The sequence below is a fragment of the Orycteropus afer genome, unplaced genomic scaffold, assembly GCF_000298275.1.
Source record: "Orycteropus afer afer isolate SDZICR_OR568_19922 unplaced genomic scaffold, OryAfe1.0 scaffold00188, whole genome shotgun sequence".
Classification (NCBI taxonomy): domain Eukaryota; kingdom Metazoa; phylum Chordata; class Mammalia; order Tubulidentata; family Orycteropodidae; genus Orycteropus; species Orycteropus afer.
Genome location: NW_006921775.1, coordinates 5,573,397 through 5,600,468, shown reverse-complemented (window position 1 = coordinate 5,600,468; position 27,072 = coordinate 5,573,397). Strand labels below are relative to the sequence as shown.

Sequence of the window (27,072 nt, the reverse complement as noted above, 5' to 3'; positions counted from 1 at the left end):
TATGGAAAGTGAATTTGCTCTGTAAATCTTCACCCAAGTCACAATAATAATAATAAAAAAAAGTTACAAAAAAAAGACATATAATTTTATTTGAAGATAAAAATGGTGAAAGCTGACAAGAAAAATATCTAAGACTTTTAAAACCTTGTCTCCATTCCAATTTTATCAGCCAGAAATGCAAATAAGTTTATGTTCTACTTTGAAAGAACACATTGCTTAAAGCACAATAAAATTTTTTTTTTTTTTAAATACCTGCAATAATGTCACCTTCATTTTTTAAAAACGTTTTATTTTGGTTTGGGTGAATATCTACTGAGCAAATTATGTTTCCATTCAACAATTCATGCATATTTCTTTTATTAAAAATTTTTTTATTGTGATTTGGGTGAAAGTTTACAGAGCAAATTCATTTTCCATACAGCAGTTCATACATATTTTGTTTCATGACATTGACTGCAATCACCACAGTGTAACAGCTCTGTTCCCACTTCCTCCCTGTAAGTTACCCCTTCCTTGTGTTCCTTCCTATGCATTCTGGCCTCCTGAGTGATCTCCCTGTGCAAATACTGCCCTTCTGTTCTCCCATGAAGGAGCTCTGGTGGCACAGTGCATATGGCATTTGACTGCTAACCAGAAGGCTGGCAGTTGATACTCACCAGTCACTGCACACAATTCATGCATATTTTGTTTTGTGACACTGATTCCAATATAACAGCACTTCCCACTTCCCACTTCCTACCTATGTTTCTCATTTCCACTCATTTTTCTTTCCTGTCCCTTTCTGCCTTCTGATCTTTGTCCCTGGGCAAAAGCTGCCCTTTTGGTCTCATCTGGTTGATTTTTTTGTTGGGTTAATTTCTCACTCTCTTAGCATGCAAATGTCTTGCCAGTACGTTAGGGTCACTGATATTTCTTCCTTATAAGGTCTAATCAGCATAATGTCATTGATGTAATGAACCAGTATGACATCTTTTAGAAGGGAAAGGTGATCAAGTTCCCTGGGGATTAAATGATGTAGTGCTGAAGAGTTGAGCCAAAACTCCATTAATAACCTGACCTCCATATCCCCTCACTCTGACTGGTGAGCCATAGTGACATTTTGGGTCTCCTAAATTATCAATTCAGAGCTAGTACCCAGTAATCCCCCAAAAGTCTTATTATTTCCTTTTCCTCAGTGAACAGTCACTTTCATAAAAGGCCATAAAATACCTTTGGGAAAGGCTGGGAGAAAGATTAACAATACAAAATTTTGGGAGTGTACCAGGGCCTCCCTTCATTCAAGAGGTTATGGGTCTATAAACTGGCTCATATGGGAACTGATTGAGGGGCTATGACTCTTTATTCTGGTGATTCAGGTTAGACTGCGTTTCACTTGACCTAGAATTCTTCCTCATGACGAGATCAAGAATATATTTAGTAGATTACCCGTCGATTTTACTCCTAGGGACACCATGACTAAGTAGCCAAAATCATAAAACCATGCAAGTCAGACTATTCTGATTACTGCTTTGACTCTGCTTTCCATTACAGTAATCATGACTACCTTGTCTTTGTCAATTAAGTGTTGTCACTTAGCTCCTACCACCATGAGGTTCAATCAGACCCACTGTAGTTAGGTGTATCTTAATTCAGGTAGGGCAGTTCCCACTGTCAACTCTGACTCATATAAAAAAGCAATCACAGCAGTCTTCAAGGATGCTGGGGCTCCTTCACAAATTTGTTCCACACCATTATATAAGATGTGTCCTCTGGGTACTCCATGTGTGAGTCTGTGGGTCTAAACTGATAAATTTACTCTAACATGCCAATTTCCCCAAGCCTTTGGATACTTTCTTCTACAGTATACCAAGGCAAGTCTAGCATTTCAATTTGGTTTAGCATAGGCCACCACGTAATACATACTTCAGTGAACCAACCAAATAAACTATTAGATCCTTTCTGAACCTCGAGATGAAACACTGAAACAATGGAAGAAGAATCTGTGCTTAATGAGACCATATCAACAAAGCCAGGCTGATCCAACTTTACGTTCCTTTGCACCATTATCCTATACCCTTAACAGTCATTCCCACACATAATCCTCAGGTTTCTGTATGTATATTAGAATAATCAGACAATTTTTCTGGAGTATTGCATAATCCTCCTGGGACACACTTTGTACTTCACCTCTTGGGGCTCACTGGGACTTAAGTCTAGTTATAGGTCTGGAAGCAAAAATGGGTGGTGTGCTGGGAATATTCAGCAATGTCTTATAAGGCATCTATCTCAGGCAATGCCCCAGCCAATGCCCCAGGTTTTATCTCAGACAATGACTTTTTAGGAACGTCTGGGTTAATCTCATCAGATGGTGGTAAGAGGGTTGGTTCTGTTGGCAGGAATAATTCAAAGGAATTTAGGAGCTCAGTGTCCCCACCTTCCTGATCATTATCTGCCCATATGTCCTCATCCCAAGTTTCAGAATTCCATTTCTTCCCAATCAATGTCCTCACTTTAACTTCAGATACCACTTGAGGTTGGGAATTCAACTGACATTGTAATTCAGCCACTCTTAGGATAAGACTCTAGGTTTAGTTTTTGGCAATATCAGCTCTTGTTACTATGAGAAATAAGACTTACAGGGCACAAGTTGCCATGTAGGTCTTCTATGTGATATATGAACTGTGAGACTCCAAAGGCCTGAGCTCATCTCTTTCTTCCATCACTTTGTCTAGTGTCAGTAAGACCAACTAGCCAGCCTCCTTACATTTCTCATTCAGACAAAATTGTAGAAAAGTATCAAACATGCAATCACTAAGGGCCTTGCTTCTTTTCATCAATATTTGATCTATTGGTGGTGATATTTTGTGTATTAATACTGCCACCTCATGCCATGGATTAGCCATGTTCTCTTTACTACAGAAGGCAGAGTCCTTAACACCTTTTAAGACTAGTCAGACATGAGAACCAATTTGGAAAATTCATCCTTCGGATTGTGTTTCTCTATATGCCATTTTCAGTACCAAATGTCTTAGGCTGTGTTCTCTAGAGAAGAAAAATCAATAAAGCTTGTATATGTATATATACAGAGAGATTTATCTCAAAGAAATGGTATGGCTTGTTCACTGCTGTTTTCTCCAGAGTCTAGAACAGCATCAGGCATATAGTAGGCATTTAATAAAACATCTGTTGAATGAATTCATGATTGAGTCCTTGATGTATTTTGTTCTTTAGCTACTATAGAATAGAGTAAAGATCCCTGTGTGTGAAAATACAAGCAGGTGCGGATTAAATCAACCTGAATGTATGAAGTATTTATGTTTAAAACACCATGGAAGTTTCTTTTATATTGTCAATAGGCTATCTGACCTCAAACATTTGCTATCACACATGCAAGTTTGTGTAAGCTGTGTGTATGTATCTGTGTATATACAGTAGACAATATCTAATCATGTTTGCAGAATAAAGGACAGAATTTCAAAGGTGAATTAGCTAACAAATTTATATTAGTATGCTTGGTGAAAAATTTAGAAACCTAGAGAAATAGTTCTTAAAGTAATTCAGATGATAGCACATCTGGAAAACATGACATTCTTTGAAAACACTGGTCATTAAAAACATTTACCAAATGCCTTTATGCCAGTAAGTAAAAACATGATCTCTACAATTGAGGATCTAAAGACTGGGGAAGAAACAGACAAAAGTAATGACCATAAAGTGTAATAGATCTGTTCTCTCTAATGTGCAGTAAAGAAATACAGTACTGAGAGAATCGACAAACTGGGGACTCTGAGGCTTATAAAAGGTTTGCATACAAAGTAGCTACCTGATAGAAGGCTTAAAGGACAATATGTCACACAGGTGAAGAAGGAAAGAGAGTTCTAGGTAGAGCTTATGCAAAAGTATGAACGCAACAGAAAGGAACTGCAAAGAGCTCATTGGAGAATGTGAAAGATGAGGCTGGATGAGGCAAGGAGAGCTGGAATATCAATAATTTGCTTGATTCCAGCATACACTAGAAGAACTTTCAATTATAGAAAACTACTAAATTGCAATATAGCAATATAAAATCATAATTACAAGCACACAGGCCCATGAAAAACTGCCAAAGTAATCATGACTGACTAATGATTGAATGTCTTATAATATTCAATTACCACATTTCAATTTAGTTGCACTGAAGATTAGTTGCTTACTATTACTTGTTAGAACTTAAATAATCAAGCAGCAAAAATTTAAGAGCTTATTTGAGAAAAATTCTATTAATCCTTTTTCCTGTGAATTGGTAAAAGATCACACTATTTGATTCTAAGTGGCTGAAACACATGATTCAGAGTACTAGTGACCAGCAGAAAGACAGTGTAAATAAAAGCATCCATGATTTAGGGCTACGTTAAAGAAAATTTGGGAAGCACTCTTTCAGATATCAAAATGAAGAGAAATATGTGCAGCAAAAGACTACTAAACTAGCAGTATGGGTATCCAGGAAATAGGAAGTAAGCAAAATAATGAACAACTAAACAGAGAATGCAAAGCCTATGTATTTCAGTCATAGGGGGAAGTCCTGAAGTCTTCACTCAAAGCCTTTTAATCTTATGCATAATTTTCACAAACATAGTATCTGTGCATCCTCACTCACAGCACATTAGCAGTAAAAAATGGAGGTGGGTGCAGGAAATAGGGATCACCAACAGCACAAGAAATTTAAGATAGCCTGACTAGAAAGGACAAAGAGAAAAATTTAAAGGGGATAGAGAAAAACTGTAAATATAAAGCAAACACAGGAACACAAAAAGCACAGCAGTCCAAAGCACTGAGCTGAGGCAGAAAACAGCTACACACGACCTTAAGCAGATCTGAAAACATCATTAAATCAAAGTACCATATAATAATTAATAGTTCAATGAGCGCCCCAAATCATCTAGAAAATGTTAACTTACGTTCAATGAATTCTTTTTTAGAAGGCAGGGAAGCATGTAATACATTTTAGAAAAATCCATCAAAATGGTTAAAACATAAAATATGGATGCTTAAAACTGTAGGCTCTAGTAAATAATCTTGAAACTCATTTAATAGAGATCATTCCTCCAATGACATTCCAACATGTTACATTTATGAAGGCCTGAAAATAACGTCTATTTTATACCTACACAAAACCAGTTGCTGTTGAATCAGTTCTAACTCATGGAGAACTCATGTGTATCCAAGTAGAATTGCTCCACAGGGTTTTTAATGACTGATTTTTTGGGAGTTGATAGGCCTTTCTTCCAAGACACTTCTGCATGGACCTGAACCAGAAATCTTTCAATTTACACCCAAGCACATTAACCATCTGCACCTAGAAAAGTCTAATCATTCTACAGAATTTTATTCTCTTAGGATCACTGTTAAAAAAAAAAAAAAAAAAAAAAGAGGTTCTTATCTTGAGAACTGTGGACAAGCTTTAGGTCTATGAACTCTGTAAAACTACAGATAAAATTTTGTCTCTATGTTATATGTGCCTTTTTCTGAGGGAAAAGGTCCATAGCTATCACCCTATTTTTAGAGAATACTATGACCCCAGAAAGATTTTTAAATATTGGGTTAGGTTAGAAAATGCTTTTCATGAGGAAACAAGGACTCATCTATTCATAGAAAATGACTAACTTAAATTTGATTTAAATGTCCTGTTAATGTAAGCATAATTACCATATCATGACAGCTACTTTTAAAGTGCTGTTAGACACAGGTGAGAGCATTTACACATTAATCAACATAACTTATAATTTCTAAAAATATACTTCACTTAAAAAAATGTTTTTTGGAAGGGCATATATACAGCTTGTTGATCTTTAGTCATTTGAACATTTATATGTCATAACAAATCATTAGAGTGCTTAAAAATAATGTATTTTGATTTTTATATCTTACTAATGTATTTGGACATATGTAGTCATTACAGCTAACCCATTCTAAAGAATTGTGAAAAATTAGCTTGCAAACCATGACCAACAGACTACAAGAAACCTGGTAACTACTCAGGGATCATTATCTATGGTATAATTGAAAATCTGGGGCTGCTATTTTCTAACAAATCACTGAAATACTCTCATTTATTGAGTATCAATTCTTACTATTTTGGCTCTGAGAGTTCTTCGAAGTTATAAGGGGTCTAAGTGTTGTTACCTATAAATTATCTATAACAGCAGGGACTTGCTAGAAAAGAGGAACTCTTTTCACTGTAGGAATGCAAGCAATAGCAACAAAAAAACATTTAGTATGTGGGAAAAATATAACTTACAAGGTGTCACTTGCCAAACACTTATTATATTCTTAGTACATGTGCACCACTGTGAGAAACTATAAACTGTAATATTAGTGAAAAGATTCATTATAGTCACATTAAGAAGCAAAAAAGAAATCATCGCCTAAAACCAAGAAGAGGCCCCTCAATAAAGCATAAGCACAACTACCTGGCTGCTTGTGGTAGGTGAGCTCTCTGCTTGTTAAGCAGAACCACCGTTTCTTGAAATTCTTTTTTCCAATCCGAGTTCTTCCCTGAGCTCTTTTATACATCTCACTGCCAAAACAACAGATGCAAACATTTAGCTACAAAGACTAAACATTCAAAACAAACAATTATGTCTTCATCATCTATGACTCTTGCATTTATTTTGGCCATACTAAGGAATAAAGTCTTTAATTAATTTAATATTTATATTAACATTTATGTTAGAAAAAGCAAAAAACGGCCAAATGACTCATTTTTCACTCTGAACTTCCAATAATAATGCTTTAAGACTGAATGGTGCTGTTACTTTTTCAACATACTCTAATAACTCAAAATCTTATTGAATTTTCAAAACACCTCTGGGAATCAGTACCCAGGAAATCATGCCCAGCTGACAAAGTTTATCTTACAGAGAAAGCTTATGGCATAGTGAGGACGATATAACCTGACTGATGTTAAATATGCAGTACAGCACAGAACTTAAGTCCATATTTCTTCATTCCCAGACCCATACTCTCTTTGTACTTATTTATTGTCTATACTGAAGCAAGACTTTTAACATCTAAGTTCATTAAATTACCCTTCTTTCAGGTGCACTGGCTCACTTGTACCACTGGATTCTTTAGTTTCAGTCGATGAAATTTCATCCAGGAACTAAATGGGGAAATGGGCAGATATTACACTGTGCATTAAGGACCATCATAAAAAATTCAGTTTATCTTAAATGTCACTAATTACATTATGAAGTTCTTCATTATAAAGGAACACATATAGTAACACTTTATAAAACAAAATAAGTATCTAATCGCAGAGAAGTCCCTAATGTACAAATGACAGGTAGTCTAAGAAGTTTATTCTCAAGTTCCTTAAATCCCTGAATATATTTCTCTGTAGAAATAATTCACATCCACAATATTTTGACTGCAACTCTGAAATCCATAGAGTCCTGAATACAAAGGGTTTTTTGTTCTATTTTTGGTTTGCAGTAAACTCATCTTGGGATACAACTTAACCTGAACTGGTATAAATCTATAGTCTGTATTTATCCTACTGAATGTGAATATATTCATACATTGTGTTACATACATGTTAATGTGATTAATTATGGGGTGCTACCCCAGACCCTGCTGAAGTGTTACACAATATATGGTTTACAGTGCTTGCCTTTCTAAACTCTGAAAAATGAAGTTCTGAAACATTTCTGATCCCTAAAATTTTTAGATATAAAAAGACAAAATTGTAAAAACAAAAATAAAACCCAATCAAAGAGCAATATGTGGCAGAGACCTTATGTGGCCAGCAAAACCTAAAGTAATCACTCTCTGGCCCCTTCAATTTTGCTGACTACTTTAATATACACTTACTTTAACCCTGAGAAATGGTATTTCAGTTATGACAGAAGTGTAATTGGGTTCTCTGGGATAACCTAAGAATCAAATCACTACTGATAAACTTCCTATGAAAAATATGTAGGAAAAGAAGGGAACATCGTGGTTCAAGAAAATTTGGGGTATGCATCTCAAACAAAACCAAAATCAAATCAGACTCACTGCCATCGAGTTGATTCTGACTCATAGTGACCCCCACTGGGTTTCTAAGGCTGTAAATCCCTATGGAAGTAGATTGCCTCATCTTCCTCCCTCAGAACACATCATGGGTTTGGATCACCAACCTTCTTCTGGTTAGCAGCCAAATGCCTTACCTCCTATGCCACCAGAGTCTTTTTCTTTAGCAAAAATCATCTACTAATGTAGTATGTTGTTGTTTGTTGTTATGTGCCATCGAGTCGGACCGACTCATAGCAACCCCTCCTTGGGTTTCTGAGGCAGTATCACTACGGAAGTAGATTGCCCCATCTTCCTTCCTAGGAGTGGCCAGTGGATTTGAACCGCCAGCCTTCTGGTTAGCAGTCAAGTGCCTTAGGCACTACGCTACCAGAGCTCCACTAATGTAATATAAGAGCTATTTAAACATTTCATTTCCTAGTATTCGCCTTCTCATACTTCGGACATGTTAACAGGAGGGACCAGTCCCTGGAGAAGGCTATAATGCTTGGTAAAACAGAGGGAGAGCGAAAAAGGGGAAGACCCTAACGAGATGGATTGACACGGTGGGCTCAAGCATAGCAAGAGTTGTGAAGATGGTGCAGGACTGGGCGCTGTTTTCTTCTATTGTACCTGGGTCACTGTGAGTCAGGACTGACTCAATGACATCTAACAACAACAGTATTTGTCTGAAGTCATGGATTGATTTATTTCACAAATATTAATTAATTTTATTAAATATATTATTTGTTTATTATATTTGTAAGGAACCATGGGTCCCAGTTTGCTCAGGACTGTCATTCTACATACCTGTTATCTGGGCAAAATCATTAATAGTACCCTTTTACTCTCAAAAGTGTCCTGGTTTAGACACTAACTTACATGGTCACACTGTTTACAGAACCATCTAGGTTATCCTTAAATTCTGTGAGAACTGTATAGGATTCAGAGTTATAACATATTCTCTTCTGGAGTAGCAGGCAACTGCAGTAGTGAGAATATTAATATGAAATCAGAAATTTGGCTTCACAAGCTTTTGTAATTTCTAGCACTGTGTATATCTAGACTTAACTACTAAATAATAAAGAAAACTAGTGTATCAGAGCAAAATACCCTATTCCAGTTTTGGGGCCTAGAACCAAATCACAGACAGAACGCGTACTATGGTGATAGTCCACGAGAATGTGAGTGGGTGACTTAGGGCAGAGAAGGACAGACTAAATTCCTGACACCCTTAAGTCCTTTCTCCACTGACATTATCAACTCTACACATTCTGATGGTATCAGAAAGAAAAATCAGATGTTACCATAGCCTAAGTCATAAAACATGGAAAAACACCACCAAAACAAAACATAGTACATTACAGTTTTGCCAACAAAAGTCTGCCTACACTGTCCCACAAATGTTTCAATAATGTACTACAAATAAAAGGCCAGCTTCTTCTCTGCCTATTCTTTTGAAAGACCTTCTCTTCAAAAGCCTTCAATGGTTGCTCAACAAAATTTTGGTTGAGCTTGCAATATTCTAGATTAAAAATGAAAAAAGCTGGCTTTAATTTTTTTACTCATTTTCATTTAATGAGTCTCTGTAAGAATCTTAAAAGTAGTATAAAAAGTTCAACAAAATATACTGTTGGCAATCAAACTGCCAATCATGCTACAGAAAGTAAATGAAGCCTTACTAATTTGGATTCACCAAGTTAGAATTGTGATAAATAAGATACAGTACTGTCTTCAAAAGAAGCTCTGGTGGCATAGTGAATAAGGCATTTGGCTGCTAACCAGAAGCCCAATGGTTCAAACCCACCAGCAACTCTGTGGAAGGAAGATGGGGCTCTCTATTTCCATAAAGATTTATAGCCTTGGAAACCCAACAGGGCTCACTATGAGTCAGAATCAACTTGATGGCAGTGAGTTTGTTTTTCTAGTTTGGACTGCCTTCAAGCCAAATTTAGATATAGCTCAAAATAGTTTTCCTTTACAAATATTTATGATTTCACAATGTCATAGGACTGAAGACATAGGAAATTAAAGATCCTTTTAGAACATCCTCAACTTTTAAGTATAGCAACTTTTGTCATGTTGTAGGTCTCATGTTGAGATACACATAATGTTGACTTTGGTAAATTTTGATTTATAGGCACTCTTCACAAGATAATATTATAATCTATACTGTTTATATGATGTTTGATAATTCATACATTTTTTTATTAAGGCAGTAAGTGTTCACTGTAGGTCAGCCACTATATTAAGCTTTTACCCCTCAACAAGTAGTTCTAAATTGGAGGCAGTTTTAACCATCAGGAAAAACAATTATCTGGCCCTAAATGGCAATTAGTGTCAGTTCTGAGAGATCCTGCCCTAAACATTTGTAATCTGTGCTACTAAGACAACGGCAATAGTAACTGTACCTAAAACTCATTTGGTATTTTCATAGCTGAAACCTATAGCTTTGTATAGAAGAAAAAGGGAAGAAAAACATCTTTGAAGAGTGTTTAAGGGCCACAGTCTTTGGGGTTCCACTAGTCCTATCAGACCAGTAAGCCTAATCTTCTTTATGATTTTGAATTTTATTCTACATTTTTCTCTCACTCTATCCAGGACTTTCTTTTGTGATGCTGATCAGAGCAGATGGTAGTGGTAGCCAAGCAACATGTAGTTCTTCTGGTCTTAGGATAGTTAAGGCTGCAGTTCATGTGGCCCATTAGTCCATAGGACTAGCTGTTGCCTTGAGTATTTAATTTTCTTCACTTTTCTTTGCTCCGGGTGGAAAGAGACCAATAGTTTTATCTTAGCTAGCCACTCACAAGCTTTAAAGACCCCAGTCACTATTCACTGAAGTAGGATCTAGAACACTGTCCCTATATAGACGACTATGTTATGCCAATATACCTATGTCCACCAAGACTATGGTCCTAAGCTCTCAAGCCCAGTGACTCAGTGCCCTCAGGGTGTTTGGTTATGTCTAAGACATATGCACAACTTTGCCCTTTGCATGCTCTACTATATATTACAATATATTGGCAGCACATATAACTATGTATGTAGAGATATTATCTGCAAAATCTTTATATAGTCATGAGTGTACTCCCATATGCCATCCCACAACTGTTCAGCTTCTGTATCTACCTATGCATCTGCTCATAAATTATTGTTGTTATTACAGGATTGTGTATGTAATAGTATTTAATGTTGCTGTCTTTTACTCTTACATATTTCCCAGTGTCTTCCTTTGCCTTCGTCATGTTATGCTGACTTCCCTCTTACTGTGTTTTTGCCTTTTCCTTTACCCAAGTTAATGAATCCCTACTCTCTAGTTACTGATTTTCCTTCCCTGCCCCTCCTATCCCTGGTAACCATCAAAGAAAGTTTCATTCTTTGTATAAACCTTTGCTTGACTTTTTATAATAGTGGTCTCATACAATAGTTGTCCTTTTGTGATTGACTTATTTCATTCAACATGTTCTCCAAGTTCATCCATGTTATGAGGTGTTTTGCAGATTATTTTTCTTTAACACTGCATATATTCTACTGTTGGTTCAGCAACAGTAAACATGCTGTATAAATAGTGTACATACCATAATTTATCCAGTAATTCACTGAAGGACATTTAGGTTGTTTCCATCATTTTGTGATGATGCTGTGATGAACAAGGGTGTGCATGTATTTATTCATGTCCCAGCACTTATTTCTCTAGGATATATACCTAGTAGTGGAATTACTGGATCAGATGGTATTTCTATTTTCAACTTTGTAAGGAAGCACCATACTATTTTCCATAGTGACTGTACCATTTTACAATCCCATCCTCAGTTAATGAGAGTTCTGATATTCCCATATACTCCAGCGTTTTTTTTTTTTAATCATCGTTGTTATTGTCAGGCTGAGAGGATATCTCATTGTTGTTTTGATTTGCATCTCTCTAAAAGCTCTGGTAGCATAGTGCCTAAGGCACTTGACTGCTAACCAGAAGGCTGGCGGTTCAAACCCACCAGCCGCTCCTCGGAAGGAAGGTTGGGCAATCCTACTTCCGTAGTGATACTGCCTCGGAAACCCAAGGAGGGGTCGCTATGAGTCGGGGCCGACTCGACAGCAAGTAACAACAACAACAACAATGGCTAATGATCACTAGCATCTCTTCCATATTGTTGACAGATACACTGTTGCCAAAATTTTTTTCTCAGTCTGTAGGTTTTCTTTTTATTCTTTTGAAGAAGTCTTTTGATGCACATAAATATTTAATGTTTAGGAAGTCTTAGTAGTCTAGTTTCTTTTCTTCTGTTTCTGAATAGTTCTGTTTGATAGACTATTCATGCCATATATTAAGGTCCCTAAATTTACCCCTATTTTTTATTCCATGGTCTTTATAGTTTTAGGTTTTACATTTAGGTCTTTGATCCATCCTGAATTAGTTTTTGTATATGGTGTGACAAATGGACCCTGTTCCATTTTTCTGCAAATGGATATTCAGTTTTACCAGCACTATTTGTTAAACTGAGTATCTCTTTCCAATTTAATGGATTTTGGCCCTCTAAGATCAGCTGTCCATAGGTGGATAGATTTACTTCTGGGTTCTCAATTCTGTTCTATTGGTTTATGTATATGTCATTGTACCAGCACCAGGCTATTTTCACTACTGTGCCTATATAGTAGGTTCTGAGATCAGGAAGTGTAAGGCTTTCTACTTTGTTCTTCTTCTTCAATAGTGCTTTGCTTACCTGGGGTCTCTCGTGTTCCCACACAAAATTATTAGTTTTTTTGTATCTTTAAAGAATTATTGATGGAATCTGGATCAATTGTTATACTATATCTATAAATTACATTGAGTAGTACTGAAATTTTCACAATGTTAAGTCTCACTATCCATAAGCATGGTATGTTCTTCCACTTATATAAGTATCTGCAGTAGTGTTTTATAGTTTTCTTTGAGTAAGTCTTTCACATCTCTGGTTAGGTTTAGTCCTAAGTATTTCATCTTTTTGGTGGTAATATAAATGGTATTATTTTCCTTACTTACTTTTCAGATTTCTGTTGTTAATGTAAAGAAATCTGACTGATTTTTTTATGTTGATCTGGTACCCTACCACTTTGCTGAATGCTTCTTTTAGTTCCAGTAGCTTTCTTGCAAAACCTCCAGGATTTTCTATGTATACAATCATATCATCAGCAAATAGGGATAGTTTTACTTTTTTCTTATCAATTTGGATGCCTTTTTGTTCTGGTTACCTAGTGCTGCTCTGACAGAAATATACCATAAATGGGATGGCCTTAACAAACAGGAGTTTATTCCTACAATTTGGAAGCTTTAAGTCCAAGTTCAAAGTGCCAGGCTCTAGCAGCTGTGTGAAAGCCCCTCAACCTTGGGGTCCAGCTCTGCTTCCTGCTCTCAGCCCACTGGAGCTAGAGGCATTTCTTCACTCAGACAGCCTGCTGGCTGCTGAGGCTGAGAAGCCCCAAAGTTGACAAGTAAAAAGGCATAGTCCCCATGTTATCAAACCATAAGGCAGGTCATTAACTAAGTCCACTGTAAGTCCCAAGGTCGACAGAGCATAGCAGGCTGCTGAGCAACGACATGGGTGCATGCAGGGTCCGAGCACGCCATAGGCTAGAGACCATTCCCAAGGCTTCTCCTTATATATAGGAAGCAGACCACATTCCCTAAGGCAGCTACTCAACTGCTCACAGTGGATTCCACCATGGAGTTGATTCTCATCTTGGGGAATACTACATCCAGCTGCCCAGCCACTCAACCAGGCCTAGCCAAGGTGACACACAAACTGAACTATCACTTTTATTTCCCTTTTTTGCTTTATTCCTTTGGCTAGGACTTCTAGTACAACAGTGAATAAAACTGCTGATGCAGGGTATTTGTTGCCTATTCCCATTATCAAAGGGAGTATTTTCAGTCTCTCTCCATTGAGAATAATGTTGGCTGTTAGTCTGCATATATGCCCCTAATTATACTGAAGAATTTCCCTCCTATTCTTCCTTTGCTGAGAGTTTTTATGAGGAAAGGGTACTAGGGTACTAGATTCTAACAAATACCTTTTCTGCACTGACTGATATGATAATGTGGTTCTTTTCCTTTATTTATGTGGTAGATGACAATGATTTTCTAATGCTGAACCATTCTTGCATACCCACTTGGTCATGATATATTATTTTTTTCATATGGTGCTGCATTTTATTAGTTAGGATTTTATTGAGAATTTTTATGTCTATTTTCTACAATTTTTTATCAGGCTCACGCTTACTTCATAGAATGAATTTGGGATTATTCCATCTTTTTCCATGTTCTGGAATAGTTTTGAGTAAAACTGGTATGAGTTCTTCTCTGAATGTCTGGTAGAATTCTCCAGTGAAGCCATCTGGGTTAGGGTTTTTTCAGTTGGGCGTTTTTTTTTAAATGATCTGTTCAATTTCTTCTTTTGTGATGGGTCTGTTCAAATTTTCTACTTCAGCTTGTTTTAGTTTCAGTAGGTAATGTGTTTCTAGAAATGTGCCCATTTCTTCCAGGTTTTCAGATTTGTTGGAGTATAGTTCTTCATAGTATTTGGTTATTATCCTTTTTATTTCAGTTGGTTCTGTTGTCAAGCTACTCATCTCATTTCTTATTTGTGTTATCTCCATCTTCTACCTTTTCTTTTGTAATTCGGCCAGTGGAGTCTTTTTATATTTGGTGAACAGTTTAAACATTGCAATTTTTTAGAACTGGGGATTGACTTCTAGGAATAACATAAAACGTGAAGAGGTTCTACAAAAATAATGCAATGAAAAGTGTAGTTTTGCAGCATTCTAGGTTTTCAAGACAGAGTATTTACTTCCCCAAATGCTTCTTCTTGTTGTTGTTGTTATGTGCCATCTAGTCGGTCCCGACTCATAGCGACCCCTCCTTAGGTAGCCGAGGCAGTATCACTACGGAAGTAGAATGCCCCATCTTTCTTCCAAGGAGTGGCTGAGGGGTTTGAACCTCCAGCCTTCTGGTTATCATCCCCAAATGCTAGATGACAATAAATGTTTAATATTTTCAGAGTAAAAAGATCATACCTTTTTAACTGCTGTAATATATCCTTCTTCTTGAAACATTTTGAAAAATTCACACATGAATGTCTCTTTGAAACTTGACTAAGGAAAAAAAACACAAGATTTATATATGTTAAGTAGAGAACCAAAAATATAATGGTCTGTATTTTCAAACTGAGGATTAAGTCCTAACAGGACTCCACAATTTATTTCAAGAGAGTTAAGGGGTTTGGAGATGAGTTCTTTAACAGCTGCTAGGTGACTATGGCACAGATAAACAGATAAAGATACCATCACTGCATCTTCTTACTGGACTTTTTTCCCCCTTAGAGGTGGTATCAGTTGAAATGAAACAATCATCTTTAACAGGTGACTAGGATGTCATATCCACCTGAGACGAAGCTACTGTGCTTGTTTCTCTTTTGGTTGTGTTTTGTTTTCAAATTGGACGAGGTGAGTGAGGGAGAAGGGTCCATCATGTACAACATTTAGAAATGTGGAAAAAAAAAATTACCTTGCTTTTGGACAGACTCCCCCAGCTTCCCAAAGTTTGAATGGTTTTTGAGATGAGAGTTAATGTCCTAATTGTCTGTGCATCCTAAAGAATATAAAAAAAGACACAAAATTCCTGATAAGCTTTCAAGAAATATAGTTTGTATAAAAAATAGAACAGTGTGACTAGATTATAGTGCTCTAAAACTGTTACTCAAAAATGTTAAATTAAACCACAAATGTAGTTAAACATCTAGTTAAATTTGGGGCACGACTCACTGGACTACAGAATTAAGAGACTAAATAAGTCACATATAATTGAAAATTTCTCTAAAAATAATTACATTTAATAATGTGTTACTCTGTTGTTAGGTGCCATCGCGTCGTCTCGACTCACAGCAACCTTGTGTACAACAGAACAAACAACACTGCCTGGTCCTGTGCCAGCTTCATAATCCTTGCTATATCTGAGCCCATCGCTGCAGCCACTATGTCAATCCATCTCATTGAGGGCCTTTCCTTTTTCGCTGACCCTCCCCTTTACCAAGCATGAATGATATCCTTCTCCAGGGAACAGTCCCTTCTGACAACATGACCAAAGTAGGTGAGACAAAATTTGGCCATTCTCACTTCCAAGGAATATTCTAGCTGCACTTCTCCTAGGAGAGATTTGTTAGTTCTTTCAGCAGTCCATGGTACTTTCAGCATTCTTCACCAACATCACAATTCAAAAGCATCAATTCTTCTTCAGTCTTCCTTATTCACTGTCCGTCTCTGACGTGCATAGGAGGCAACTGAGAATACCATGGCTTGGGTTAGGCACACCTTAGTCTTCAAGGAGACACCTTTGCTTTTCAGCACTTGAAAGAGGTCTTTTGCAGCAGATTTGCCCAATGCAATACATCTTTTGATGTCTTGACTGCTGCTTCCATTGGTGTTGATTGTAGAACCAAGTAATATGAAGTCTTTGACAACTTCAATCTTTTCTCCTTTTTATTCTGATGCTTCTTACTGGTCCAGTTGTGAGGATTTTTGTTTTCTTTACATTGTTTTATATTCTTTATATTATTTTGTTTTCTTTTTATTTCTTTATATTACAACCATACTTCAGGTTGTAGTCTCCAATCTTCAGAGTAAGTGCTTGAAGTCATCTTCACTTTCAGCAAGCGAAGTTCCATCATCTGCACATCACAGGTTGTTAATGATTCTTCCTTCAATCCTCATACCACATTCTTCTTCATATAGTCCAGCTTCTTGAATTATTTGCTCAGCATACAGATGGAACAATTATAGTGAAAGGATGCACTCTGACACACTCCCTTCCTGATTTTAAACCACGCAGTATCCCTTTGTTCTGTTTGAACGACAGCCTCCTGGTCTATGTACAGGTTCCTCGTGAGTACAATCAAGTGTTCTAGAATTCCCACTCTTCTCAATGTTATCCATAATTTGTTATGATACACACAATCAAATGCTTTTGCATAGTCAATAAAACACAAGTAAACATCTTTCTGGTATTCTTTGCTTTGACCCAAGATCCATCCGACATCAGCAATGATATCCCTCATTCCACATCCTCTTCTGAATCTAGCTTGCATTTCTGGAAGTTCTCTGTCAATATATGGCTGCAACTATTTCTGAATTAGCTTCAGTAAGATTTTACTTGCATGTGATATCAATAATATTGTTTGGTAATTTCCACATTCTGTGGGATCACCTTTCTTTAGAATGGGTACAAATATGGATCTCTTCTAGTCAGTTGGCCAGGTAGCTGTCTTCCAAATCTCTTGGCATAACCAAGTGAGTGCCCCCAGTGCAGCATCCGTTTATTGTATTCAATGGGTATTCCCTCAATTCCTGGAGCTCTGTTCTTCACAACTTCTTCAGTGCAGCTTTGACTTCTTCCTTCAATACCACTGGTTCTTGATCATATGCCACTTCCTGAAATGGATGAATATCAACCAATCCTTTTTGGTACAGTGACTCTGTGTATTCCTGCCATCTTCTTTCGATGTTCCTTGCATCATTCAATATTTTGCCCATAGAATCTTTCAATATTGCAACTTGAGGCTTAAATTTTTTCTTCAGTCCTTTCAGCTTGAGAAATGCTGAGCATGTTTTTCCCTTTTGGTTTTCTACTTTTGAAAGTTATAATTTAACACTTATTATATATAAATTGTTTACTTGTATAGTATAGTAGTATGGAAGCTTGGATTGCCTGAAAAATTTGGAATCCCAAAGGAGCTCTGGTGGTATAGTGCCTAAGGCATTTGACTGCTAACCAGAAAGTTGGTGATTCAAACCCACCAGCCACTCCATGGATGGAAGACTGGACAATCTACTTCTGTAAAGATTTACTGCCTTGGAAACCCAAAAGGGGTCGCTATGAATTAGAATTAGCTTGACAGCAGTGAGTTTGATTTTGGAATGCCAACAGCACCTACTTTTTTCTACCTTACAACTTAAAATGGCAGTTTCCAAATTTTCTTTGTTCAGCCCACATCTAAGCATATTCAAGAATTTATATGGATTCTGCAATTAACTCTTTACCATCAAAACAAATACTTGAATTCAATTTAGGAAATGGGCAGTCACCCCATTCACATAGGGTCTTTTAACAGGGTAATTATTTGGATCTATTATCCACAGTGTTTTTCAGGCTTGTCTACCAAAAAAAATTACAGATAAATAAAGTGGACTAAACAGTGTTCCTTCATAAGTCCTTGTTCCTCTTTTTTTAAAAAATTGAGATATAATTTACATACAATAAATAGATCTTACATGTATATAGTCTGAAAAGTTTTCATCAATACAAACACCTGTGTAACCAACTCTTCTATTATAATCACACATCTTTCCTTGTTCAGGGCATTCATGTAAACAGTATCTTCCATCAAAAGACATGCCCCAGAAAATTTAGATACCAAGAAGCTTCAGTTTAGTTTTTAGTTGACATTGCTTAAAATTTTAGTATTGAAAACAGACAATGGATATAAAAGGGAAGAGAAGTCCAAGGTATAGGGAAAATGAGCAATTCTGGGATATATTCATTATGATATACTTATGACATAGTTACACATCTATGTTAAAGCTATTCAGTAAATATTTTAGTTGGACAGCCAGAATTCCATTATGTACATAAGAGGTCCCTATAATTCTCTGCCTATAAAAAAAACTAAAATTCTTATAAATGTACTCACAAAGTGAATTTGAATTGAGTTTCACTAAGACTCTCCTGTTCAAATTTGGTTTTATAATTAGTATTTTAAGGCCATTCCTTCCCTGACCTGGAAAAAAGGCAATTAAGTATATTTTCTACAATTTCTGTACAGCTTAAGTTTGTTCATATCAGTATGACCCTATTATATGGCAATCATGTCATTCAGCTACCATTGATTCTCTAGTGTACTCCACATATGCATTGTTCTTAATTTTTCCTATCACCATGTGCCACCATAATTTTTCATAGATTACCTTGCCTTTCAGAAATGACCAGGATTCTATCGGGTCATGTAGCACCTCATGGTGCCATTTATTAAAATGAACTGAAATGGTGAATTTCTCACCGCAAAATATCCTGGTATATGATTATACATCCTATTTTCTCTTCCCCTTCTTAGACTGTATCATATAAAATTATTTCACTGTCTTAAAAATTTTTATTTTGTTTCTGTTACTGAGCATATATATAGCAAAACATAAACCAGTTCAACAATTTCTACATGTACCATTTATTGATACTTACTACATTCTTCGGGAGCTCTGGTAGCATAGTGGCTAAGACACTTGCCTGCTAACCAGACGGCTGGTGGTTCAAACCCACCAGCCACTCCTCGGAAGGAAGGTTGGGCAATCCTACTTCCGTAGTGATACTGCCTCGGAAACCCAAGGAGAGGTCACTATGAGTCGGGCGACTCTACGGCACATAACAACAACAACAACATTCTTCAAGTTATGCAACTATTCTCACTCTTTTTCTGAGGTATTTCTCCTCCATTAACATAAATTCACCTAATCCTTCTAATCTAATCTTTCCTATCTAATCTTTCAAGTTGCTGTTATCAATTTGATCCCATATAGATAGTTCTTAAAAGAGCATAATGCTCATCGCAGACCTTTTTTACTAGTTAAGTTAAACTATTCTTCAGTTTAAAAGACTTTAGGGGATATTTTTGGTTCAAGGTTTAAAAATTATCTCAGAGCAATAGTTTTAGAGGTTCATCCAACTGTCATGGCTCCAGGAAGTCTGGAGTTTATGAGAATTTAAAAATTCTGTTCTGCATTTCCCCCCTTTTGATCAGGATTCTTCTATGGAATCTTTGATCAAAATGTTCAGTAATGGTAGTCAGGCACCATCTAGTTCTTCTGGTCTCATGTAAAAGGAGCCAGTTGTTCATGGAGGCAATTAACCATATATTTTATATCTGCCTCCTATTCCTGATTTTCCTTCTTTATCTGTTGCTCCAATTGAACAGAAACTAACTGTTGTGCCTTGAATGGCCACTTGCAAATTTTTAAGATCCTAGGATATAGGAGGTAAAACAGAAGCATTAACCATATTTTCAGGCCAATTAACTGGGATGTCCCATGAAATCATGACTCTAAACCAAGGAACCAAATCCTATGAGATTTTTGGTTGTACATAAACAGCCTCAGTGGCTACTTTTTTTTTCTTTTTGTCATTGTAAATATATCTATCACACAACTTTTGCCAATTGAACGTTTGTTGTATACCTGTAAGGCATACAACTTATTGAGAGCAATTACAATAATCGGCTGTGCAACTCTACCCTTTGACTATATTACCAAAGAAGAAAAAAGAAACCCAAACAATGTCATACAGTTCACTATAATATTTCAAAGGAGTTGTTTTTTCTAAGGTCCCCATCACTTTTTGTTTTAAAGACATTGTTGGATCCTCTAAGATACTGATCCGGTATTGGTTAAGTACTCTTTTCTCTCTGATTTCTTACTTCTGCTAGTCAATTCCTCTCTATTTAAACCATGCATAGATATTCACATCTCAGAAAAAACTCTTTATTAGAGCTGCTCTCTCTGACTATTTTTCATTCCTCAAACACTTACTGATCATCATCTATTTGCCCTAGAATGTGCCATACACTTGGGATACAAAAACTTGAAAAAAATTTAAATCTTGCTCTCATGGTATTTAAAGTCCACATGGAGAGATAATACACAGGTGATTAATAAACAGTATGACAAATCCACAACAGACAGCATCACAGGGTGTGACAGGCATTTGTAAGAGAGGCACTTAATCCAGACGGAAGGGGTATGAAATTATGCCTTAGGTGACTCTTGAGAAGAGCTATAAATGAGAGTATGGAGGATATGATAAGAAATATATTCCAATTTGCTTTTTTTCCCCCACCATGAAATTTCTCAAAAGAGTGGTATACCTTGTCAATGTTTTAAAAAACCCACACTTTAAAATCAGTCTTTTCAAAAAAATTATTCATTCACATGTGTGTGGGCACTCACATACATGCTAGAATCTGCCATGTCCTTTAGTATAGGGGAGTTATTTTGACCTATTTCTCAGGTAAAACTGCATTCACACACTTGTTCTTCAATCTTTTCAATCTGTTTTTCTGCTCTTATACTCTACTAAAACTGACTTCTCAAAATTCGAAGAACTTTTAAATGTAAAATCCAACAACTTTCAATCAGTTTTCCTCCTCAGGCACTCTAACTTTCCATACTGGTCTTGACAGTGTCTTTACCCCCAGTCACTGGGATTACTCTTTGCTCTCAATTTCAGTACTATGAATTATCTATATTCCTTACTTGGTTCTAATCAGGTGCCAGTTGTAGATTATCCATTTGTCCTATTTCCCCTATTAGACTGTAAGGTTCTTAAAGATAAGGTTACACTTAAAAGCAAACAATTAAGTTATATGACAATTTTGAAGGAGTTCTTCTGGCATCCTGATTGGAAAACAGTGACCTAAATACAAAGAGTTTTTGGTTAGAAGAATTTTATTGTAACATCTGTTACAGGGATATGCCAATCCACGTTTGAATACAAGGCAGAGTCACAAGTTCAGATGTAGGAGTTCTGTTTATGTCCAGAATGCTGCTACCATGCCTTGCTGCCCTGGAGTGCTATACAGCTTTAGTAACACAGCCACAGGCCTGTGAACAAAAGGACACCCGCCCACTCTCTGCTATTGCTACTCACAGACCATTTGTCTATTCAGTTCTCACAAAGTTTAATGAGTGGTTATTGTCACGTAGCTACTGACAGGAGGAATGGGCACTCAGAGCCTGATTTAACTCAGAAACCCATGTGTGTCTTCTCTATACTACATTATTCAATGAGTAATTCCTTTAGATTGAGTTACCTGAGGGCAGGGAGTATCTTCAACACTGAACATTGTGTTTGATACAATTCAAGGACTTGAACATCGGTCTAAGAGGCAGTAAGGAACAGGGGTAAGACTGACTGAGTTAGAATCCCAGTTTAATCAAGTTCATATCAAGTGAAATTAAATCATGATTTATTATTTGTGTCATGACCTTGAGGAAGTTAACTGTATTGTGATTTCTTTATCTATAAATGGAAGTGTGCAGTGCAGTAAATTACTTTGTGTGGCTTTTGTACCCATAAGTCTTTGTAAACTCCAAGGTGGAATTTGCTATGATTAACTGAGGAGCTCCTGATTGCTGAAGTTGTCCACCTGGAGTATTTCTGTTGGGAGTGGCACAAAACAATGTTCTGGGAGGTGCCCACTCTCTCTCAGTTGCTTAGGGTTCTGATGCTATAATTGGCTAGTTTGTCCACCCTGCCGGGCTCAAAAGGAGGCCTCCTAGAGGCAGTACACTCTCTCTGACTGCTGGTGGAGGAAGACGCGCCGCGGAAAGAGACACGTGCTGCTGGGAAAGAGGTGCAAGAGACACGCATTGCTGAGTGAGACACCGAGGGACCAGCACTGCTGGGAAAGAGACTGTGAGAGACTGTTGGCTGAGGGACTGTGGGCTGGGAGAGAGACCGAGCATTTTTTCCTGAACTTGAGTTGTAGCCTGTGGTGCTTCCCTAATAAACCCCATAATCTGTGAGCTCTGTGTGGCCACTGCAGCGAATTATCGAGCCCAGGAGAGAGGTGGTGGGTGCTTTGGGAGGAACGGTTGGTGAAAGGGCTGGAGGGAGGCAGCATGTCTGGCCTTGCAGTAATAGGCCTTGGGTTACTGCTGGTAACCCTGTCTTCCTCTTGTAGGATTAGAGGAGGTCAGAACATGTGGCCTCCTCACCGTTTTTGCAAAGTGATAAGAGAATTTACTTCACAGGGCTACTGGGAGGACTAGATGAATTAAAATATACAAACAAGGCCTAGTTAGAACAAAGGGAGAGCTGGTTCAAGGGTCATCAGTTTGAATCCATTACAAGAAAAAAGCCTTGGTCATCTGCTCCTGTAATGATTATACACTAGCAAACTCTATGGGGAAGTTGTACTCATGAGTTGGAATCAACTCAACAGCACACAACAATGACAAGTTACAAGGCCTGGTCCTCTAAATAAACACTAAATGTCTATCATTATTTTTTGTTGTGTAAATCTGCAACTGGAAGTAGAGATAAGATCGTAAATATTTGGAACAAAAAGTGTTAAAGAGTGAGCAAAAACATACCATGTAAGAAGGAAACAGAAACATAGCAAAAATAAAGAATTTTAAAATATTAAAAAATAAACATGCATACCTAGGAAGTGCAGATTTAGATTTTGGAATTAAGTGGGGCTTCAGAACAAAAGGATTATATGCTTTTAAAAATATATATAAATCTCACATATTTACAATTATCACATAAGGGGAATAAAAGTAAAAATATGGAGATACCAACAAATTACTTTCCAGTAGAAGTTTCTATACCTTTCAAAAAGAGTCTCTTAAAATTTCTGTGAGATTTAAACAAATCTACAAGATTAAGTTATTTTAATATAAGCATGAAAGTAGGTTCTGTTTTAAAAAAAAAAAGTGAACCTGTAGCTACTTAAAAAAAAAAAAAAACCCAAACCCTTATATTATGGAAATTTACAAACATACCATTCATTCACAATAGCAGAGAGAAAGAGCATAATGAATCCTCCCTTTTTACTCATCATCAAGCTCCAACAATTATGAACATCCTAACACTCTTCTGAAATATCTTGTATTAATACCATCAACAAAAAATAAAAGCAGAATTTCAGCTTTACCTGACAGACTGAAATGGCCAAGGAAAATGGCCAGTAAATTTCAAAATCGATTATAAGAAAACAAAGCCAAGTGAAATTTGGGGCCTATTTTATCTTCCTTTTAACAAAAATAAAATAAAAATGGAAAAGAGCTTTGAGAAGAACAAACACTTACTGGATGATGAGGTCGCAAATGAAAAGTATGAGGTGATACTACGGCTACAGCAAAGAAACGAAGAAATACAAAGCTGCTCACTGCAGAATATTGAACATGAGGGTCATCTGCAGGAAAAAAATGGTGAAATGTCATGCACAAAAACACTGAATTAAAAAACAAAAATGACAACATAAAAAATATTGAAGAATCATGCAAACTAAATTGAAGACCAATATAATTTGCCTAGAAAGGACTGAGTTAATGAAATGATACTAATGGTAATGACTATGTTAAAGAAATAAATCCTATGACTACCAAAAAAAAAAAAAACCTGGAAGAAATAAAATGAAGCAAAGCTGCTAGATTTTCAGAAATACTTTCATTTGAAAAATACCTCTCCTCATCTATAAGGAGACTCCTTAAATTATAACAACAAAAATAAAAGTAGTACTAGCACTATCTAGTGGTACTGAATCCCCTAAGGAGACTGTTTTCAGTTTTAGAATATTAATTTAATTCTCCTTCCAAAAATCCTGATAGTAGCAAAGTCTATGCGATAAAAATGATTCCTAACAAAAAGCTATCACCATTACATATAAAAATGCAGATGAAGTGAAGACGACTTATGACTTTGATCACTTACCTACAGCTATCATCTCAGACAAAAGTCAGACAGTAGAGAAGCAAGTAAGTGGTAAGAAACAGAATCCCTGGATTTGGTGTGAGTTTTAACACTTCTAAGTCACTTACTAAGTAACCACTGACAACTCATTTAATCTGTAGGTCTAATAATACTTGCTTCCTACCGACTGCCTACCTTTTCCTACCCTTCCTCTCAGGGTAGTAAAAAGAACAAATGAGAGAATATGAAAATGTCTTAGGCCACAAAACAATCAATACTGTTAGTCGACTGAGGACATGAGGACATTTATATGGAAACTAACACAAGGATAATTAAAGAAATGAATTTGCAATGACAAAAAATATCATAAAACGCATTTTAGATCATTTATATAAACAAGAATTTAACAGCTAAGGATATTTAAGGCCAAGATAACTGGGTGGTTTACAGTAATTAGTAGCATATGCTCTGGAGTAGGCCAGGCCTAGGTTTGAGACTGCTTGCCTGCAGGCCATGTCATGGACAACTAATCTAACTTCTCTAAACCTTAGCTTCATTATCTACCTAATGGAGCAGTACCTACCTCCCGATGTTGTGAAGATAATAGGAGGAGCTAGCTAAGTTAGCTAATGTGCTTGCCCCTCACGAAGTACTTAACGTAGTCATCATAATCTAACACACTTTTTTTTTAAAAATATTTTTTCAGTAAGGACTTCATTTTCCATATGCTAATGTCTCTGCTCCCCTTATTTTGGTTACCACGACTTGATTTAGTATACTTAGTTAAAGTCAACTGTTTATGTCTTTTGCTAAAATTAGCAAAAACATCTAGGTCTGAATTTCTCTACATGTTAGTTAGACAACTCAGCCCCATCACTCAGTAATTACTAAGTAAATTTAGCATGGGGCAATTAACTCTGCACAGGTGCACACAAGCGCGCGTGCACACACACACACACACACTTAGAAAAACATGATATAGGAGCAAAATTTTTTCAGATGGTTATAAAAACATACTTACAGTTTCATACAGCTAGGTAAGACTGATAATGTAAGTTAGCTGCCTTATCCTTCACCCCCACCCCATCCAGGCAGATCTGGAAAGTTTCTTTACATATCAGAGATGTAGTAAAACTAGAATAATTCCAAGTAGTGACAGTCAGAGATAGTAACTTTTAATTTTACAAAATGTTTCCAAGCAAAGCCTTGATGTAGCTACTCTAGTAAAATTAAAGTATACCAGGTACTGATATATATGTATTTCAAAATTCTCTGTATGCTGCAATAGAGACATGTCTAATGCCTAAGATCACTTCTGTAAGAACCACTCACTACCAAAGCTTTAGCATTCTCAATCTAGTCAACTGTATGGAATTAAAGAGCTTGTATTTGAATGTATGATAGTAGAAAAGGCAGTTGGTACAGATAATGAAGTTGTTTTTTTTAGTATATTTAACAATCTCATAAGTATTTGGAATAAATGTTCACTTTTTTAATGTCATACTTTTAAACTACTGCCTTTCGTAAAAATAATGGTGACTCTGACCCATTCTTGGTATAAAGTTGCCACTGTACTGAATGAAATACAACAAAGTATTTGTTTTGGGAGTACATGGAAAACAAGCATTTTACAAAAAAGCTAGAACCATTCTGAAAAACCAAAGAAGACTGTACCTATAAAACCTTAAACATTTCACACAAACTAAATACAGAATAAATACCTAGGGAAAAAGAAATCAAATACAGAAAAAGAAATGGCACATTTTAGTGACACAAGGGACTTACTAGGAAATCTCTGAGTTGCCATTTGCCTTAGAGAATAAAAGATATCACACATTACAGTAGGGCAGCTCATACTTGATTTTACAATTGTACTGAATAACTTATCGACATAGTAGCGCAGATTCTCCTGTAGGATTTTAAAAAAGGTAAACATTAAGATTTTGACTTTCACACATCTCCAACAGCATTTATGAAAAAAATATGCAATGAAATTAAGTTCATTAAAAGTTCTTATCCAGTATTCTAAAACCGTGTTTTCCTTTTGCAAACTCACTCACAGTTAAAGGACAATTTATATTCTGAGCTAATTTGATAAATTAAGTTTAGACCAGCCAGATGTAAGAAGTGAATATATGGAATAAACATTACAAGACGCAACAGAGAGTAAAATGATCTGAAGGGAAGTCAGGGATATAACTTGGATAGGTGGTGGTGACATGGACAGCATGGCATTGTTGTCTACTGTAACGAAACCCTGTGACTGCTACACAGTCACTGTATCCGAGGGGTAACTAAAAGTATTAATTGACCAAGTCACTGTGCCACTTAGCCCAATCAATTTGATCCCAAAGCAATGGCCAGAATGAGAGCTGGAACTAAACAGAGCCTTAATTCAAAGAGAGCCAAAAGAGAGATAACGTAAAAGAACAGAGAAAAAATGAAATCCAATGAAGAAATAACAACATTCTAGAGAGGGAGAACAATGTGGAACAAAACTCAAAATCATCTGGAGGCAAAAAAAAAAAAAAAAGGTGGGGGAAAGGTTTATTCAGGGAAGGAAACTCACTTTG

At 36.5% G+C, this 27,072-nt stretch overlaps 1 protein-coding gene across 1 annotated transcript in view; it reads right to left on the bottom strand.

Moving 5' to 3' along the window:
- RASA2 (RAS p21 protein activator 2) overlaps nt 1-27,072 on the bottom strand; it is a 196,257-nt gene that overhangs the window by 41,260 nt on the left and 127,925 nt on the right. The window contains exons 14-19 of the mRNA XM_007947529.2: nt 26,285-26,408; nt 23,896-24,002; nt 15,548-15,631; nt 15,058-15,135; nt 7,047-7,120; nt 6,429-6,535 (exon numbers count right to left, since the gene is read on the bottom strand). Coding sequence (XP_007945720.1) covers nt 6,429-6,535; nt 7,047-7,120; nt 15,058-15,135; nt 15,548-15,631; nt 23,896-24,002; nt 26,285-26,408 — 574 coding nt within the window. The remainder of the gene's footprint in view (nt 1-6,428; nt 6,536-7,046; nt 7,121-15,057; nt 15,136-15,547; nt 15,632-23,895; nt 24,003-26,284; nt 26,409-27,072) is intronic.